The sequence below is a fragment of the Acanthopagrus latus genome, chromosome 21 (assembly GCF_904848185.1).
Source record: "Acanthopagrus latus isolate v.2019 chromosome 21, fAcaLat1.1, whole genome shotgun sequence".
NCBI lineage: Eukaryota > Metazoa > Chordata > Actinopteri > Spariformes > Sparidae > Acanthopagrus > Acanthopagrus latus.
In genome coordinates this window covers 20558129-20577581 of record NC_051059.1, presented here as the reverse complement: position 1 = coordinate 20577581, position 19453 = coordinate 20558129, and the positions used below count along the sequence as shown (strand labels likewise).

The 19453-nt window shown below is 42.9% G+C and overlaps 1 protein-coding gene across 1 annotated transcript; it reads right to left on the bottom strand.

Moving 5' to 3' along the window:
* Nucleotides 1-299: 299 nt before the first annotated feature.
* LOC119011108 (collagen alpha-4(IV) chain-like) lies at nucleotides 300-19374 on the bottom strand. Its single transcript, XM_037083949.1, has 48 exons — nucleotides 19247-19374; nucleotides 18896-18989; nucleotides 17369-17411; nucleotides 15766-15837; nucleotides 15253-15387; nucleotides 14989-15033; nucleotides 14317-14433; nucleotides 13765-13830; nucleotides 13578-13613; nucleotides 13382-13444; nucleotides 13169-13204; nucleotides 13014-13055; nucleotides 12745-12828; nucleotides 12566-12610; nucleotides 12411-12479; nucleotides 12276-12320; nucleotides 12148-12201; nucleotides 11731-11794; nucleotides 10891-10995; nucleotides 10049-10210; nucleotides 9878-9886; nucleotides 9663-9752; nucleotides 9088-9239; nucleotides 8901-8973; nucleotides 8535-8641; nucleotides 8211-8394; nucleotides 8038-8109; nucleotides 7748-7855; nucleotides 7346-7564; nucleotides 7064-7219; nucleotides 6647-6814; nucleotides 6182-6325; nucleotides 5730-5840; nucleotides 5400-5578; nucleotides 5204-5267; nucleotides 4912-4986; nucleotides 4647-4754; nucleotides 4296-4403; nucleotides 3806-3877; nucleotides 3279-3407; nucleotides 3037-3144; nucleotides 2773-2928; nucleotides 2583-2690; nucleotides 2226-2363; nucleotides 1990-2106; nucleotides 1643-1831; nucleotides 1252-1535; nucleotides 300-1165 (listed from the first exon to the last, which is right to left on the bottom strand). The coding sequence occupies exons 2-48, from the start codon at nucleotides 18934-18936 to the stop codon at nucleotides 905-907; spliced, it is 5013 nt and encodes a 1670-aa protein (XP_036939844.1). The 5' UTR covers nucleotides 18937-18989; nucleotides 19247-19374; the 3' UTR covers nucleotides 300-904.
* Between the last annotated feature and the right edge of the window lie 79 nt (nucleotides 19375-19453).

Here is a 19453-nt window from a genome sequence, read left to right as displayed (position 1 = left end):
TGAAATTAGTAAGTCTCCCTCCAGCCAAAAATGTGTTTTTCTGTTCCTACAGTTGAATGTTTGAGCTTCAGTTACAGACAGATGTATATGCAGAGTTTGAGAAGAAGGATGTTTTTGTATTCATGCTGACATTTTGTCATCTTAAATGTTCTCTGTGACCGCAATCTGATGTTAAGAGGCAGGCCTACAACATCGCAAATAATTTTGAGTGAAATCCGGTTCTAATATTCAGCATGCACGAGTGTGACATGGAAACTTGAAGTGCACACATAATGGGAGGTAGGAGACATCGTGTCCGGCGGTTGAATTTTATTTGCAGATTCTGGAATATTTTATTGAACAGATAGGAAACGTTTTCATTTTAAAGCTGCAATATGTAAGATTTGGCCTCCTGTTGAATCAGTACAAATAGGGCAGCATATCACCAGAGTAACCACTAAATGCTGCTTACTGTAGCTGCTGTTAGCTAGTTAGTTCAGTTAACTCAGCCATCATTTCACATCAGCTTTAATGTTTTAAAGTTGTAATCTTAAATTCTCACCTTTAGGTTTTTTTACAGGGCAATAATCATGAATTATATTTTTTTCTACAAAAAACACCAGACACAGATCATTCAATCTTTTGGAATGCCCTTACACATGTGTGGAGAGGATCTGGAATGTCATTTGATCAATTATCATCATTAATAGCAGTAGCACCTTATTGAAAATAATTACCAAAAAAAGATACAGTGATAACAACATTATATATATAAAACGGTGCTCAGATAAAAGTGAATGAATCACAAAGCTGCATTTTTTGCCACCAGATATAATCTATCTATAACCCTGAGAGGTAATCAAAACTGCAATCAAAAATGTCTTGAAAGGGTTAAAAGTTACAACTACAGGTGACATGAGGTTCTTCATCGGTCTCTGAGGCAGACGTGACACTGACTGGCCCTGCTGCGCTGTTCGTCGACTGCCTTGATGGTGCCAGGCCTCGGGGTGATAAATTGTTCTGTCGGACTAATGGTGGTCAGCCAAAAGCTGTAGAGGTTGGCAAAGTAGTGGCAGGAACCACGTGCACCCTGGCATTCTATGATGGGGTGAGTCCGGAAATCCTTGAGGCAGCTCCCAGTAGAAGTCAAAGACTGGCCACCGCCCTCATCACCTGCCCCTGTGTGCTGAAGGAAATAAAAGACAGCAAGTGCACATTCAGTAAGTTGACAGCGTTTTCCTCTCATGAACACGACCTTTTAATCACACTCACCGAGAGGAAAGAGTACCCTGTCCACAGACTCCTCCAGCCAAGTGGGCATGCAGGAACCTCGTGATCCTGGCTATGTAATGCCACAGCAGGCGCGACTGCCTCGCACACCGCACAGCGGCTAATGTGGGATCTAATCTCTTGGCCGGAGAGCGGCATCATTGGTATAGGAGCGGTGGTGGAGAGCCAATAGGATTTGTCATTACGACTGGAGAAGTGGCAGGCGGCTTTGTTGCAGTACGAGAAAGGCATGGTGGAGAAAACAGGGAGGCAGGAGCCAGCCTGGCCTAAAAGAAATGGGAGAGTAAAAAAAAATAAAAGGAGAAAGGTTTTTCATTTACAATATAAACTTGTGGACTGATGGGAGAAATATCATTATTTTGCAGATCCCTACCCAGGTCTTGAGTGTGAGCCTTCTCCTGTCCCTCCAAGTAGACCAGACTGTAGCCCACCCAAAGCTGACTGCTGCCATCAGGACACAGTGGCACCTTAACTGACTGGCTGTGGATAACGAGGAGGTAGCCTGACCTCAACACCTCCCTAGAACCTGGCTGACCTGGATCACCAGGTGTACCTGGGATACCTGGATGACAAAGGGGTTGTAGGAATAATATCTGTAGATTTATCCCAGCCTGTGCAAATAAACTCAGCATATTGACTGGCAGTTTCTTTCACTTCTTTCATTTTGGCCATTCTGAGTACAAAGAGTGGGAGGTTACGTGACTGTGTCTAATCACTCACCTTGAGGTCCAACAAATCCTCTTTGGCCAATATCTCCTGGGTCTCCAACTGGACCATTAAGACCAGGAGGACCCGTCAAGCCGGGGGGGCCCACTGACCCTCGAGGGCCCTTCTCACCTGGAACGTACAGATACAAATAAGGGCAAATAACACAGGCAACACTGATTTATTCAGAGACAGACCACAGAGTGTAAAGATTCACATAAATACACAGAGAATATAGGACACTTTCTTGCCTTTTCGCCCTGGAGTCCCAGGTGGACCTACATCGCCAATGAATCCTGCAGATCCTGGGAAACCAGGTGGTCCCGGGGGTCCCAGAGGCGCCTGGACTAGAGGCCCATTAATGGAATCACCACGAGCACCTTTTACACCTAGAAGAAACATAATACATCGATTGCCTTGGGCAGCAGTAATATATACCACAACATTTCATTAGTTTAGAATGAATTTGAATGAAATCTAAACTAAGTAAATTGAAACCAAAAATGTAATGACTGGTGAGATATTTTCTCACACACACACACCAAAGAACTGTTTCCTCGAATTGTCATAAATCTTTGGGCCTATCTCTTAGCTATGATGACGCTCACCTCCGTCTCCAGCTGGGCCAGTTATTCCCTTGCGACCCCAAGGCCCAGGGGCACCTTGCTGACCTTTGGATCCTGGATAACCCCTTGGACCAGCAGGACCGCGCTCACCTGTCAAAGTGCCACAGTATTTAGATCAGATTTAAATGGACGAAAACAATGTAAAAGATGCAGCAGTCTTGCAATGTCGTACCTTTTGGACCTCTGGAGCCTGGATGGTCCGGAGAACCAGGAGGTCCTGGGAGGCCCTTTACTCCCTTATGACCTGGTAACCCAGGAAGGCCAATTCGGCCAGGGTCTCCTTTGTAGAATAAAGTGCTGCCTGGTGGGCCTGGATTCCCAGGAAAACCTAAAAACCCAACTTAAAATCTCAGTTGTGGATTGATACCCCCTGTTAAACAACAATGAATTTGGCAAACATAGAGAAACAGATGAACATAATTAGAAACACACACACCAGGGGGTCCTGGAGGCCCCTCGTAACCAACATCTCCATAGGGACCTGGCGTACGCTCTTGACAATCTTTGCCAGGGTAACCTGGTTCACCTGGGAAACCAGGAGTACCTGAGGGAAGACATATAGAAAATTTGAATACACTATCTCAGAGTATGGAACAGCAACCACTGTAAAAAGACAGTAACTCAGACTGAAGTTGACTGATGAGGTAGATGCACTATTGATAATAACAGATATGATACCTGTGTTGCCAGGTGGGCCCCTCTGGCCTTTTGGCCCAGGAAAGGTGACACCTGGAGGCCCTTGGTGGCCCATGTGTCCTTTGACTCCAGGAGAGCCGTCTGGTCCTTGGGGGCCTGGGATGCCAGTGCCTTGAAATGAAAAATAAGTACATCTAAGTGACAAAGTTACATTTCCTAACATGTTATGCTCTGTCATGTAGCTAATAAATTAAATGTGAACTTCAGCTGATTTTCTGTGGTTTAAATTTACAGGTACAAAAATTCTATACCAACGGACACACAAACAAAATACATGACAGTTAAACAACATTTTTTTTTTTTAATATTATTTTTTTGGCCTTTTTCTGGCTTTATTGACAGGATAGTTGAAGAGTGTGATAGGAAACAGAGTAAGAGAGGGGGAGTGACACGCAGCAAAGGGACCCGGGAGTCGAACCCAGGTCCGCTGCAGAGCCTCGGCACATAGATCGCGCGCGCTACCAACCAAGCTAAGCGGCGCCCATTAAACAACATTTTTATTCTCTTACCACTTGTTCCTTTTATTCCTTTTGGACCTCTCAGCCCATTCAGTCCATCCAGACCTCGTGGTCCTGGGAGCCCTTAACATAAAAAAACACAACACAGCATAGGTTTATTCTTGTTTATTCTTTAGCATTCAAAAGCAAATGGATTAGGCTTAATTGAATTAAAGGGGACTTTTTGGCCATGGTGGAGGTATGCGCCCTACTGAGAGCCATTCTAGTTATGGCATCATTTCTGTTCTCCTCTCCACATCCTATAAGATTCTCCTTACAATAATAGAATAGTTAATAAAACAGCCTTCATGATTTATTTGTCCACATCTAATCATTTGACTGACCTGACTTTCTATTGGCTGCAACTGCTTAGAACTCATTTAACACTGACTTCAATTCAAGTCATAGCCAATACATGCCAATATGAATGACTTAATAGACACTTCCATTGCCTATACTGTACCTTGCCTATCCAATGGTGGGAGAAGCATTACATTAGTACCTTGAGGCCCATTTGGTCCAGGTGGGCCTGGTGGTCCAAGACCGCCATGATCACCTGGAACACCCGGAACGCCTGGACGACCTGTTGGGCCATGAGGTCCAGGACGGCCTGTAAAGACAAGCAGATAAAATAGCTCAAACCAACACTGGATCTAAATACAGATGGTGGAAAACTGGAGCTGGTTTATTATCACTTAATGACACTTTAAATGAGGGTTGTTATTCCTTTCCTGAATTTGACCATAATTCAGCAATCTTAAGTTTAAAAGTGAATATCAACACTGTTCCCTAATTTATCCATTTCTAAAATAATTTCTACTATATGTGACTTCTCTTATTCACTGGATATCACCTGGTCCTCCTTGTCTTCCTGGTTCCCCAGGAATGCCCCGTTGTCCAGGCTGTCCTGACCTTCCTGGGGGTCCTGGCTCACCTGGATCTCCTGGACTGCCTCGGGGCGCTCGAGGGAATTGTTATGTTGATATACATTTATTTCCATTTAAACATCTACTAACATTATAAAGAATAGAGTATATATAGACATGGCTTTTTATTAGTCCCTTGTCATAATTTAAAATAATTAAGTTTCTGTTGCGTGCTGCATTTTCTTAACTTACCACTTGGTCCATCCTCCCCTGACAGTCCTTTGGGTCCAGGCGGACCAGGCTGTCCACGGAGCACTCCGGGCTCACCTGGAACAGATTTTAAAAGGTTTAACGAGATTCAGCCCGACTGAATGACACAGGAAATCATTTTCTTATTCACAGAAAGTGTAATCCTATAAATTGTAAATGATTCAACCTGTTTGTAAATTCCCTTCCTGTGGTGATCTTTAACCTATCTTTGGAATTTAAAATGCTACTTCAGAATCAGTCACAACACAAGAACTCTCTCAGTCTTTTGTCTCACCCTTGGGTCCTGGAAGTCCTGGAAAACCTGGAATGCCTGGATTCCCTATATGCCCTGGATCACCCTTTAATAGACACCAACACATTCAAACTGTTTAACATTATTTCTCAGACTGACATATATCATATACAGTAAAACCTTCTAATATACAGGATACACTATATTCAAGGGCATACAATGACTAGCTTCATTGTACCGGATCTCCAACATATCCAACATATCCCCTTGGACCAGGGAATCCTTTGATCCCAGGGTACCCTGGAGGTCCTGGAAATCCTCCCCTGCCTGGAGCTCCAGGGATGCCTTTAATCCCTGGTAGACCATGCAGTCCATCACGCCCTGAATCACCTAGCAAACCCCTTGGGCCCCTTGAGCCTGTACGTGAGGAAACAACACAAAAGGAAAGTATTTGTGTGCTGTTTTAACACAATCTATAATATGTCTCTTATGTGAAGTGACTGGGAATTCATGAATACATCTACAACTTATAAAAACAATTCAAGAAGTTAAGTGACAGCTTCATTGCCTTCAAATCCTGGTTGCCCTGGTGGTCCTTGCCTTCCTAAAAGTCCTGATGGGCCTTTTGTTACGTTCACAATCGTCGCTGGCCCTGGTAATCCAGGTAGACCATGTACACCTGAATGGATGAGAGCTAAGATGAAATGTTTGCTGGCTTGCTCTTTGCCTTCCACATTCATCCTTTTCTGGTGTTGTAGCCACGTAGCCTGTTCTACAGCTGTATACAGGCTGCCTGCTTTATAACTATTGTAGACACTTTAACTTGTTGATGCTACATTTTTGGGTTAAATTATGTATGTTGCTTTTCTAGACACACATTTGAATTTGACTGATGTTTACAGATACAGCCCCTGAGAAGATAAACCAAATTCTTGCTAGCTAAATATCTACAAAAAAAAAAAAGATTAAGCAAAGCACTTGACGGAATACAACATCAGATACATGGTATGTGAGACTTACCTTTACTACCAGGCGGTCCTGGGTATCCTGGGACACCTGGGTGGCCATCTAAGCCTCTCTCTCCCTGTTTACCTCTTGGTCCCGGAGGTCCAGGAGGACCTGGTAAACCTGAGGCCCCAGTTCTGCCAGAGTACCCCCTTTCACCTAGATGAAGTGAAAGGGAGGTTTGATTTTAATCAGGAGAGACTATGAATATAAAGCAATGCCTGAGCAGTACATTTGGTCAGGGGCAGTGTTCTGGCCTGGACTATGATGCTGGTGGTGGTAGGAGATGTTGGGATCACTGTCAGGGTCTGGCGATAGCACGTGCAGGGATGCAGGTACAACTGATTGTGTTAATAAAAGTGTGTTAACCAGCTCAGGTGGGTAAATTAGACAGGAGATGCACTTAACTGACTGGATAGTGTAAACAAGCACTGTTCAGATTCTTAAAATAAACATGATGGAAACACTTCTTGGTTTAACCTTTTTGTCCCGGCCAGCCGCCTATACCAGGATCTCCTGGTGAGCCTGCGGTGCCTCTTGCTCCAGCTGGACCTGGCAAACCGGGAGGGCCAGGGAAACCTTGTGGACCCCTTGGTCCACGACCAGGCAGACCTATGTCTCCCTTTAAACCCTTTGGACCGTAATAGCCTGTTTGAGATTATAAAATTAAATGAGAGAAATACTGCATATCCATGGATGGTTAGATAGTGGCTTCATAACAAAACATTTGTGAAGTAACTGAGGCCCCACTTTTAGATATTTTTTTGCATGAAAAGCACCATATAAATAAAGATTGATTTGATTTGATTTGATTTAACTAAATTACAGGGTAAATCAATTAGGACATTCAGAAAGACAACGAGACATTCCAAATTTTGCTTGCTGCCATTTGCTCACCTGGTATTCCCCTCAGTCCAGGGTTTCCTGGAGGTCCAGGAGGTCCTGGAGGTCCATACAGGTCACATATAGTGCACGGTTGGCCTGGGGGACCAATGTCTCCAGGGTCACCAATGACTCCTGGCCGTCCTTTATAACCTGGTTGTCCTGGTTGACCTTGTACGCATGTAATTCAGTTCAATTCAATTGAATATGTGGACAACCAATTCCAGTAAAGATTTAAACACTGTGCATCATATTTGATGAGTTCACCTAAAACACCTAAAAGTAAATGTAACTGACCTGGAGAACCGGGGCTCCCACGAATGCCACGAGGTCCTTTGGGCCCCAGAGCCCCAGGGAGGCCAGGTGGGCCAGGAGGACCTTGCGTGGCAGAGAAGACATCTCCGGGGGCACCCTTTCTGCCTGGGTATCCTGGTGAACCAGGAGGGCCTGGAGGGCCATCCTCACTAAGTCCACTGGGACCAGGGTTACCTGGATCCCCATTTAAACCTCGAGGTCCTTTTGCAAATGAGAGAGACCTTTAAGTGCACAAACAACCCTCATAATTGTATATTTAATTCATTTCACAGATTTTTTTCTTCATTGTGGGTGTTTGATGATTCAAAAGCTGCAATAAATAAATAAAATAAATACAAATATGAATCATTTTCATTTTGACAACATTTCAAGCACTCAATGCACCTGGAGGTCCAACCCCTCCAACATCACTGTCATCTCCTTTCAGGCCTTTAGGACCTGGGTGTCCATCAGGTCCTGGGACACCGTCTAGCCCTGGATCACCTGGAATCCCTACAGGGGGGAAAAGAAGGCTCATAAACCATGACATCATACCATAATATGTAAGGGGGTAATACGACAAACTTATGTAACCCCTTTAAACAGAGAACCAGTTGGCTGAGTACAAGCAGAGCCAAAAATTCTATGATGAGAATGAAAGAAATATCATGAGGTATGATTTTTGAAAGGCTTACCTGGTGCGCCTGGCTCACCCTTAGGACCAGGTAATCCAGTTTCTTGTTCATGACAGCATATCTCGATTTCACCTGGTGACACAGATACTTTATGTTTTTCAGCCCTATGCTTTAAGTGGGAGGGGGTGTATAAACATCAAGAGAGAATCCCTGGATGTAACCAAGTCTCTGACCTGGAGGGCCTGGTCGTCCGGGAACCCCTGGTCGGCCAGGAAACCCCGGATTTCCTTTAGGTCCAGCTGGCCCTTTTGAGCCTGGAAAAGCAGGACCCGGAGGGCCTAGAAGCCCTGGAAACCCTTTGAGTCCGGCAGCACCAGGATTACCTTTGGGACCGCGTATTCCTACATATCCAGCACCCTGCAAAAACATAATTCCGAACAGAAAACAGCGTGTAGCAAAGTGGAAGGTTTTGACAGAGTGACTAAGTGGGTATAATTAAATGATTAATCATGCCATTTGCTCCTTAAATCAATTTAATAATACTTGTACGCACTCACCGGTGGTCCTGGGTCTCCTTCAGGGCCAGGGAGGCCATCCAGTCCTGGACTACCTGTTACTCCAGGAGGACCAGAGTGTCCAGGGACTCCTTGGTCACCCTTGGCACCTTTCACCAACACATAGAAAATATAGACATAGGGCTCAACCCGTGGTATAGGCATATATATAAAACAGAGATCACTGAGTTCTTGTTTGGTAAAAGTACAAAGTTACCTACAGACAAATCCAGCTTTTTACTGAATAAAGCTATTGTTTCACTCAACAGAATGTGTAGAATATAGTGCACCCCATCTAATATTTCCTATTCCCATTCCCAAGCACCTCCAGCTGGGTGTAGTAAAGTTTTGGCTTAAGCAGTTACTGACCTTCAACACCTGCTATGAAAGAGTCACCTTTTTGACCCTTCCGTCCTTTAAAACCAGGCATTCCTTGAAAGCCCTGCAAGAAAACACAAATCCAACAAAAAAAAAAATGTTTCTGTGTCTATGACAAATAATAGACTTTTCAGAGAATTTGATCTAATTATATAGTCGGGATTCTTCCCATCCTTACTTGTGGTCCACTTGGACCTTCATCTCCTTGCTGTCCTGGGTCTCCCTTTAGTCCTGGAGCTCCAGGAAACCCTGGGGGTCCTGTAAATCCAGGTGGACCAGGGGGCCCTGCCCTTCCCCCACCAGACCCACATTCACATTCCCCTGGGCAACCTGTGGGAGACACAGATGTCATTACTGTATGACAACAATTACCATGTTCCCTCAAATAAAAAACGAGCAAAATAAAAGCCTGTTCTCAAATAATGGCCAGGGACAAACTCCCGATGGCTGTCATATTATCTGAATGCTAACTAAGCATTATTTCCATTGCTTTGATCTAATAAATGCAACAATATAATCACACTGTTAACACTTGTTACTCTAGATTGTTCATGTAAAGTGTTACTCTCCTCCCAACTGTCATATACTGTTACTACGAGTATAAAACTGCAGTTGCGTGTGTGTTAATGTCGCTGCCACACTGTGTTTTGTAATAACCGAAAGCACGACTAGATGGCACTAGCTACAATTCAAGTGTTATATGGAAAGCCATTTCTTGGAATCAAATAATGTATGCAAACATTCACAGATCACCTTTGATTCCTTTGAGCCCTTTGTTTCCATCAGATCCTCTGGGCCCTGGATCACCAGGGTCTCCTGGGTATCCAGGCTCACAGTAGTAATCTGTAGATCAACCAGCCAAAAACATCAGTCAATGCCAATTTAAGTTAAAAACTTCTGTACCTTTCAAGGCAACATGAGTATTGAAATAAGTGAAATTATTTCATCAGAAGTAACTGCGAACTCACCTCCACATCCTGATCCGATCACATCAAGCATGCCACATTCAACACATAGACACACACACATATACAGATGAATTTTAGCACTAACACATGACAAGCAAGCAAAAGTTACATTTGTGATTATCACATATATGAAAATCTTTTGTGTTTAATATGAAGTAAGTACTGACATACCTGGACGACCCGGGGGTCCTTGGATACCTTTAGGTCCAATGTGTCCTTTGGGTCCTTTTGGTCCCACAAACGGATTGATTTCATAGTTACCATACCCTCCTGGCTCTCCCTTGTAGCCCTTGGTACCAGGTGGCCCTGGTGGACCAGGCTGACCTGGCTCCTCTAGGAAAGGGTGAGGGACAATGTGAAACTTCAAACAAGGTTGGACTAAAACAAATAGTCTTTAACTGTAAAAACAGGGACCTTTGATGTAAAACTGAGAGAGAGAGACCTAAATATTTTGGATCAAGGGAATCTTGATTCAAAAGTTTGATTCATGGAACTGCAACAGCAGCACATCAGTCATGAAGGGCTGTCAGATTGAAGGGACGAGCCAAGATACAAGAGAAAAAATTGAGCATAGGTTGTAAGAGAGAGGTGAGCATTGTACAAAACTCCTAGAGGTAATGAGCCTGTCTGTGAAAATGTTATGCCCGGAGCAAACTGTGTTTTTTTTTTTTCTGTGCTTCCGGGCTGCATATGCTTTTTGTCCCCTCTTCCCTCCTGTCATCTCAGGCTCAGTCTTGATTGCTTGATGAAGCACACCTGGCATGGGAGAGGAAGTACAGCCTCAGAAGACAGAGGCTTCTGGAGTGGGGACTGGGATTTTATCGTGCTGTCTTGTCATGGTTGTTTATCTTTCTTTATGTAGATAAGGAAAAGAACATTTGGTTACTCTTTAATAACCAAACCAGCCTCATGAGGCAACGTTGTTCACCCCATAATCCCACATAAGGGTAGGGCAGATCAGATGTATTCAGTGATATAAAGTCAGACACCAGAGGCAAAGGTTAAACTCTGACCTGATGTTATTAATCCTGGTGCACCAGGCGGTCCATGCATGCCCATGAGCCCAGGGTCACCTGGGTCTCCAGGCGTTCCGGGAAATCCACGGTCACCTTTTGCACCTAAAAAATACAGATATAAAACGGTAAAAGTTATCTTAACTACTCTCTTACAGTAAATTGAGGTTGTTTACCAACTAAACAGAGTTCAAGAATGATTTAGTATCAGACTTTAATTTCACATGATGTTCAGTGTATCTATCCATAATTTGGTTAAAATATGATTGCTGAGAACATGCAAATAAATAGTCTAAGTTTAGGTTTATTTTTATCTATAATACACGTTTAAAACAGGCTCCAGCTGGCCACCGTGCTGCAAGCAGAAGTCTACAAGAAAGAACATAACAAATCACAAAGAATCTAACATAAACTGTTGAGAAGTGGATTATGCTGTGGGAGTGGTTTGATAAGTTTCTACACTGCGATGCTTTTCTTAAACCTGTGGTGACTGACACAGTTAAAGTTGTCCACAGTCACCTTTATCCCTTCAGCTGATGAGTGTTGGATACTCTATGGGCAGGAGTACATGTAAGCACTACACACTACTGACTACCACTGATGTGTAATGGTATTGCCAGTGGAGCACATGTCTAAAATCTCTACAGTGACAATAATGAGAACATTGTTCTGCCAACATGATGTTATAGAAATATTATTATTATTATTATTATTATTATTATTATTATTATTATTATTATTATTATTATTATTATTATTATTATTTTAGATTTAAAAAAAAATCTTTTAAAGTATGATAGAGCTCAACCAGTTCCGAAAGTGTATCTCCTGCAGTCTCACCTCTGACATCACCTCCATTAAGAAATTCCACAGGACCGGGGGGACCTGGATCTCCTTGGTAACCCTGTAAAGACATGAGGAAATCCATGGTCATGAAAATAAAATGCTGCTGATGAACATACAATTCAATATGAGAGGAGTGATCAGGATCCCATGTCTTGTCCCGCAAATGTGACAATGCCACTGAGCAGCCACTAGAGGGCAGTAGACAGTAGAAGGAAATAAAGCATTTCTTCGCAAAGAGGGCAGCAAGCATCCATCCTGCTGGAGAATATAGATCTGTGTCATCAGAAATGAGTCCTTCCAGCTCTCCTTCCAGTAGGCTTTCAATGTAAGTGTCCACTTTTGCTGAAAATTAACTTATTTTTGCATCTGACATTGTTTTTTTTAAACTGTCATGCTGATGTTTATGCTCACCCTTGGTCCAGTTCTTCCAATGAGACCTGGAAGTCCTTTCTCTCCGCGGAGACCCTAAAAACACATCAGTGCATTTAACCTAAAGGTGTAGTAAGGTCAAGGACGACTGTGTCATATCACAGGTGTACCTCTGGTCCTGGCGTTCCATCTCTACCAGGAAATCCTGAGAGACCCTAGAAATGGAAACAGGCGGATTGGACATTATGTCAACATGCGTCCGTATGCATTTGTCAGCATAATGCAGTCTGATTAAAGTCACCTACTCGATTTCCAGGAAAACCAAGGATTCCTTGCTCTCCTTTAATAACTTGACTGTAGTCTCCTCTACCACCCTGATGAGGAAGAAAATGCAAATCAGACACATTTCTATCACTCTCAAACATGCCTGTATTCTAAAAGACAGGATGTGCACTCTTACATGTATGCCCTTTGGTCCACATGGTCCAGGAGGGCCTTGGTCCCCCTGAGAAGCAAAACAGAAAACAGTGAAAAGTTCTAGCATGGAGAAGGGAGTTAGAATTTGACTGAAAACCTTAAAGACATGAATCAAGTTGGATTTGTCGATATAGTAGTTCAACATTTGCGCCTTTCCTGCACCTTGAGACCTTTGGGTGGAAGAAATTCTGGAGGGAATTCTATGACTTCTTCTGGTCCTTGTGGGCCAGGTTGTCCTTGCTCACCCTGGATGACAGGAACAGGGTATCCAAAACGGTGAAGACGTTTGCAGGGGTTGTAACACACACACACACACACACACACACACACACACACACACACACACACACACACACACACACACACACACACAGTTTTATCTCGACACAGACAGCACAAAAACCTCAGTGCAAGGCAAGATGGTTTCTTACATCGTCGCCTATGTCGCCTGCCAGTGATCCTCCAGGGTCGCCCTACAGAACAACCACACCTTTAGTACAGTCTTGTGTTTGTGTGGATGTGTGTGAGTACATGCAGATGCTTTTTGCAGCATGAACTGGTAAAGACTGTATGGCAGGTAACTCACAGGTGGTCCTCTTGCACCGTCAGGTCCGGCCGGGCCCTGAATAGAATCACAGACATGCATTTTGATATTGTTTCTTGCGATTAGAACAGGAAGATCTGTTGTCTGATAGACTGCCACACACTGTGCATGTGCAGTAATATACAGTCCTAATTAAAACCTATATAAAAAAACCTATATTGATACTTTTGTCTTTCATCCAAACTTTTTTTTTACCTCAAATCCGGGAGATCCACGAAGACCAGGGAAGCCTCGAGTCCCAATGCCTCCCTTTTTACCCTGATTAAAAAAGAAATCCAACAGTGTTAAAGAGACTATGAGCAGAGATCGTAAGACCTAAGGCATTTAATTCATGATTCATTTGTCAGCAGAATATACTGATTCACTGTCAACATAAGAAGAGAAAACACACAGGTCGACCGCGCTCTCCCTCTCTGCCGCGCTCCCCCTGGACAATGAAATGAAACAATGATGAGACTTGGAGATAAGCAGAAACTGTAAATGGTAAATAATTACGAAGCTACTGACAGAAATGGGTTTAGACACTGACAAAGCCAAATCCATTATTATCTGAGCTTCTCCAGACTAGAGGAACTTACAGGATGTCCCGCAAGTGAACCATCATGCAAAGGTTCCCCTTTAATTCCTTTAGGTCCAGTTAATCCCTGATGAGAAGAGACACGACACATATTTTTAATAACAGCTTATGGAATGAAAACAGCAGACACAGTATTCTGTATTTGTACATAACTCTCACCAAACATCGATCCATTGGAAAGAATTGTGTTCATTAAGAATGGTTGTGAAGTGTGAATGTTTATTTGATTGAATATTTCTACAACATCTGCATATTGTTACTGCTTTTTTAGGAAAAGGTCACAGAGGTTAAAGATTTTAAAAAGTTATTTGCTGGTAGGAGACAGGACACAAACTTAGTCCAGCCACCACCCGAACCTCCAAAACCTCCCTTATCTCTGTACTATTTAAATGTCACACCGCGTCCTTCATCGCCACTGAATACCGGCATAGGTCATAAATTGTGTGCTGCAGAACCCCCACATTTTGTAGTAAGGCTAGACAAGGACATCAGAAGGTCACACTCCTGACTGAATAACGGCCAAGAGAAATGTCAGGACAGGAGTTATACTCACCCGCGGCCCATGGAGACCATCCCAGCCTGGAATACCAGGGGCACCTTGTCGACCTCTTGTCCCATTGCAGCCATCTACTCCTGGCAGACCGGGCTCACCTCCTGCTCCAGGGTGGCCCTGAATATCATAATACTGTTATGGTGGTGATGTATAATTGGAGAGTGGAAAAAAATCCTAATTATGACCTCTTTGACTCAAATTATCCTTCAAGGCATTCATAGCTTCAGGGCTTATATTGCATCTGTAATATTTATAATTACATAGCAGTAAAGATGAACAACTTGAGCTTTAAATCAAACATAAACACTCCTGTAATGAAGAGGCAGCTGCATTGGGCATCGAAGCAAACACGCCACAATGTGTCCACTAGAGGGCATACCAGACACATGCCTTAAATCACTGCACCATCTTAATCTCAAATATGTGAGCTAGGTGGATAGGTGGAAATGACATCTACACTGTCAAAAAAACCCAAAAGGTCAGAAGTTATTATTTTTGGGAGCTTGTAGAAAAATAAGTGTGTGGCCACCTCCACATTTTAGCTGTACAGGGTTTGAAAAGTTTCTGCAATCCCCACAGAGGGTTATTCACCTCTCGGGGATAATCAGATAATTGAGCTGTGCGGGTCACTTACCGGTTTGTTCATGCAATTTACAACATGGGTTTACTTACTGCCAAACCGTCATGGCCAGGGAAACCAGGAGCACCAGTCTTGCCCTGAAATGTAAGAATGATTGACACTTTTTCAGTCACGACAGCTTGATTTGCACGACTCCCACGCTACACCTGTCTTTTTTCACAGCCAACGGATTGTTTTGAATGAAACAGTGCAAAAGTGTCAACTTGTTGTGATTATCAGCTGCACGAGCATGCAATATTATCCTTTCTTTCTGTCTGTTTCTGTCTTACTACATGCACATAAACATGCACACTAACACGGCTTCCTTTGGGCCCCTCTGGGCCGTGTGGTCCCTCTGTGCCCCTCCTGCCTTTCTCTCCGGGTCGCCCTTCCTGTCCCCTTGGTCCCATTGGTCCACGGGAGCCTTGCTGGCCCGGCTTCCCTGGAGCGCCCTACAAAGAGAGAAGTCATTTATGTTACACCTTCAATAAGGTTGTTGTCGTGAGGGACACTTTTAGGAAGACACATCAAATTATCTTTGGTTTTTATCCACTATATCAGCAACCAAGGAACTGGAATTTGCTCTCGCATTTTTGACTTTAGTCGCCGTTTTTAATTGAAAAAAGGGTGTTTGGTACAAAACCTGGCCAATCGGTGTATCTAACAATTTCTGGTTTCTGAATTAACAATTGTTTAATGCCGCAGGGAACCTAAATTGAAATCTTGGAGAGAATACAATACACATAAACATTTCCAAAGCATAAAATCTTTCTAAAAAGCATAAAATCTTTCCAATGAACATGAAATCATAACAAAGAGAGAGATCATACCCGTGCACCTTTGGCAGGAAGACACTGACATACGGAGCAGTCCCTCCCTTGGCATGGGCCATCATCCCCCCCCTGAAAAGACAGATACGCACAAACCACAGGCCCTTAAATGCTGAGGAGACTGATGAATACTGTACTCGAGAGAAAGATGGAGACTGGAAGCAGAGCGGATGACAATCCAGGGTCAGAGGGCATCGGCAGGCACATCAGATAAAGTTGGAGTTTTGAGAATTAGCCATGAGAACGGAGACATTTCGCTGTGGAAACTTGGCATCTCTGATTAGAAAGATTTAAACAAATCAGTGTTCTCACATAGACTCGGGTAAATAATGAGCGCTGTGACCTTGAGGAGGCGGGCGACTCACACCTCTTCACCATTCCCATTATGCACTAACAACCTGCTGAAAAACTATTCTGTGAAATTCACACATCCAGATGCTAAGTATTCACACATCTGTGTGCACTTGTGTGCCTGTGTGTGTGTGTGCTGTAGGGATTTTAACAGTGCAGAGACGTCTGTGTCCCCAAACATGTAGTAAATGTTTCCTCAAAGCTTGCTAAATATTTGGAAGAGTTTATGCCGCAGAAATTGATTTCTACCGCACATCTGCTGGCCCACTTTCGCTTTCACTCCAAACATACACAGCTTTCTTTCACAGCTGTCGTCAAAACATGTAACAGTTGGCTGTGTCTTGGACAGGCCACCAAGTCAAACTGGGAACACTGGCAGGTCTCCAGTGATATACAATGTTGCCATAGCAGCTATATACAACAAGCATGGACCAGCAGGTCTTATCTGAGAATGTGAAAATTGAAATCAAATCATTACATGTAAAAGAGGGAAAGCATTCACAACATCTGACAGAGATCTACAGGTAGGCAAAGAAGAAAAAAAGGAGAAAAAAGAATTTGCTTGCATCAGAAACAGTGAACGCAAGCTAGATAGCTAAATTGTAGCTTTAGCTAGATTTAGCTAATGTGGCCCCAGAATGTGTGACAGAGGCCAACGGCTATGACATCTTAAATGTCTTTAAATCTTTTCTAAAGTGTAATATCTATCTTTGATGCATTTTGTATCATACTTTTTTTTGTTATAGCATAGTGAATTAAACCTACTGGGCCTACTCTTCTGCAACATTCATGGAATGACCCAACAGTTTAGATAACAGGAAATGTCTGCTGTGCTTTTACAAGAAGTCTCTGAGTTTTGGAGGAATGCAATGTATTTGTGATGTTTATTCTCAGCAGCGTGAGACCATCATATATACAAGTCTAAACTCTGGTTATACGCAGCTATAATTCATCCCTCGGTGGGGCAGCTCCAGCAGATTCCAGCTGATAATGGGTCGCCAGTTCATCACAGGGCTGACACACAGAGACAAACAACCACTTTTTAACGACGGCAATTAACCAATCTTTAAAATGTGGGAGGAAGTCGGTGCACCTGCAAGGAAAACTAGACACATGTGGAGACCATGCAAACTCCACCAAGTTCTATAAAGCATATCACTTTTTTTCTGTGTAGGTTTTAAGACTTAAAAGTTGTCATAGATTCGACACATTTGATGTGTATTTGAAATGGACTTAACAAAGGAAGTCTTACTGCATTTAGCTGCTGCACCAAGATGGCCAGGATGACGATAAACCTGTGAATGTAACAATGACAATGAATTAACTGTAGTTTCCATTATGCCCCAGCTAATGAAAACTTTCACACAAACCATAAATGGCCGTTATATAAAGCTCATGACGAGAACAGTGTGTGCAGTGAAAGCGAACACACTCCCAATCTCATTACTCTGGTTTTGATGCCTACACGTTACAACACTTGCAGAATGTGATGCAATCATTTTATTCATGAACATTCAGTCTGAAATAGGAAAAAAAGGCAATTCAGCTTGTGATATTCGCTCCCTTTGAAAGTCCACCCTCCTCAGAGATGGAAAGCAACTAGAACGCTGCATCAGACTGCAGGCGACACCATGCTCATTTTTGCCTGTGTGTGTGTGTGTGAGTGTGTGTGTGTGTCTCAGTGTCGTGGAGGTCAGCTTTTATACAGTCCACATATTTGGAATGAAAGTATACGGATGTGTTGAGTGTCTGAGCAAACAGGCATGCAGTGTGTTTACCTTCAGTTAAATACAATTAAAGTTGGGGACGTGAATTCCAGGAACGTTAATGCGACATACCCCATAAATGTTTACAGCTGGTTGATTTATTCTATGTACCAGGGTGCAGTGACATGTATGTAGTGACATATTCATTCATATTCTCCTGATGAAAGTATTTTCAAAAAGAAAAACAGGCTTTGACAAAATGTTGTTTTAGTGACAAACGCAGCATGTTTTTCTGCCACAAATCTGATAAAAGTCTAATGATAAATGTTGATACATATTTTAATGTAGGGATATATGATGATACCATGCATATAAGTTCCACTAATATGAAGACTGCTCATTATATTGACATGAGGTCTCCACTGACTTTTGGATTATCTCTGTACACTGTACACTCAAAAGTCATGTATTTGTGGAAGTTAAGATGCTGTGCTACAATATTACTTTGGTACAAGTGACAGTCACCCAGTAGTACTTACTTTCTGGCAGCAAATGGCAGTGAAGCAGAAGTACAAAGTAGCAGAAAATGGGAATACTTTACTGAAGTACAAATACTCCCAGAAGTGCAGAGCTTGAGTAAATGTACTTAGTTGCATTCCATCACTGCTTTATTACATTGACTTTTGAAAAAAATATTTCGTCAACATTGTGCACATCTCATCCTCTTTGTTTCAAATATCCTTCAGTTTATTAACAGTTTACACACATACTATTTTATATTTAGAATTGTTGTAGTAGCTTTTTTGTATGTATCTTACTGTGTTTATTGTTATGCACCAAAATACCAGGATGAAACCAACTGGACAATGAAACTGATTCTGATTTCGTCATGAGATCTGGGTGCTGCTTCCGACCAAAACGCCATGCATGTTGAATTTTGACCGAAGATCCCCTTTGTCATGAATTGTAAACTAGAAAAGCAGCTAAACTGCATAGATGGATAAAATGATATGCATGTCATCCTGCTGTTATCACTTGGTATTATTGATTAATATCGTTGCAGTGGGACTCACCTGAGGGGACACAGAGTCACAGCAGTACCTGACGATCCCATCTCTCACCTCATCAGTCTATGTAACAGGTGAGCGTTGGACTCAGTGCGGCACCCTGTGGTCAATGAAAGGATAACATGAAACTCCAGAGACACCTGTGAACCATGGGCCGGTTCATAGCCTGTGACTTTAAAGAACAACTCTACTTTGAGATCAAATGTAGTACATGCAGGAATGATAAAAACAAATTAAGATATGCTCACGATAAGAAAATGTCAATGCTATCTTCCCACTCAGACGTTAAATGTTGCACCCACTGTACTCTATAGGCAGCAGTCCATCATTTACATGCAACCATTTTTCAAAACTCACCCAATTTCAGAAGCTCAGATTAATCTTCATGAACACTTCGGTGCATCCTGAGCTGGATAATCTCAGAAAAGGAGACAAACTCCTGCCTCCGGATCAGTAAAAACCAAACAGAGCAGCTGCCACTGTTTGGAAGTGTTGGGAATGAGATGATGAGGAGAGGGAGGATGATAAGGGTTGACCGCATGGGTGAATCCAGACCGCCTCCTC

What these genes read in the sequence shown, in the direction of transcription:
- LOC119011108 (XM_037083949.1), bottom strand. Translation starts at nt 18,936, where the DNA reads ATGGGATCGTCAGGTACTGCTGTGACTCTGTGTCCCCTCAG. An exon ending in GTGACTCTGTGTCCCCTCAG is followed by an intron (nt 17,412 to 18,895) that starts GTGAGTCCCACT and finishes TTACATTCACAG; the next exon opens with GTTTATCGTCATCCTGGCCA. An exon ending in AGGGCAACCAGGATTTGAAG is followed by an intron (nt 5,579 to 5,729) that starts GCAATGAAGCTG and finishes CCTCACGTACAG; the next exon opens with GCTCAAGGGGCCCAAGGGGT.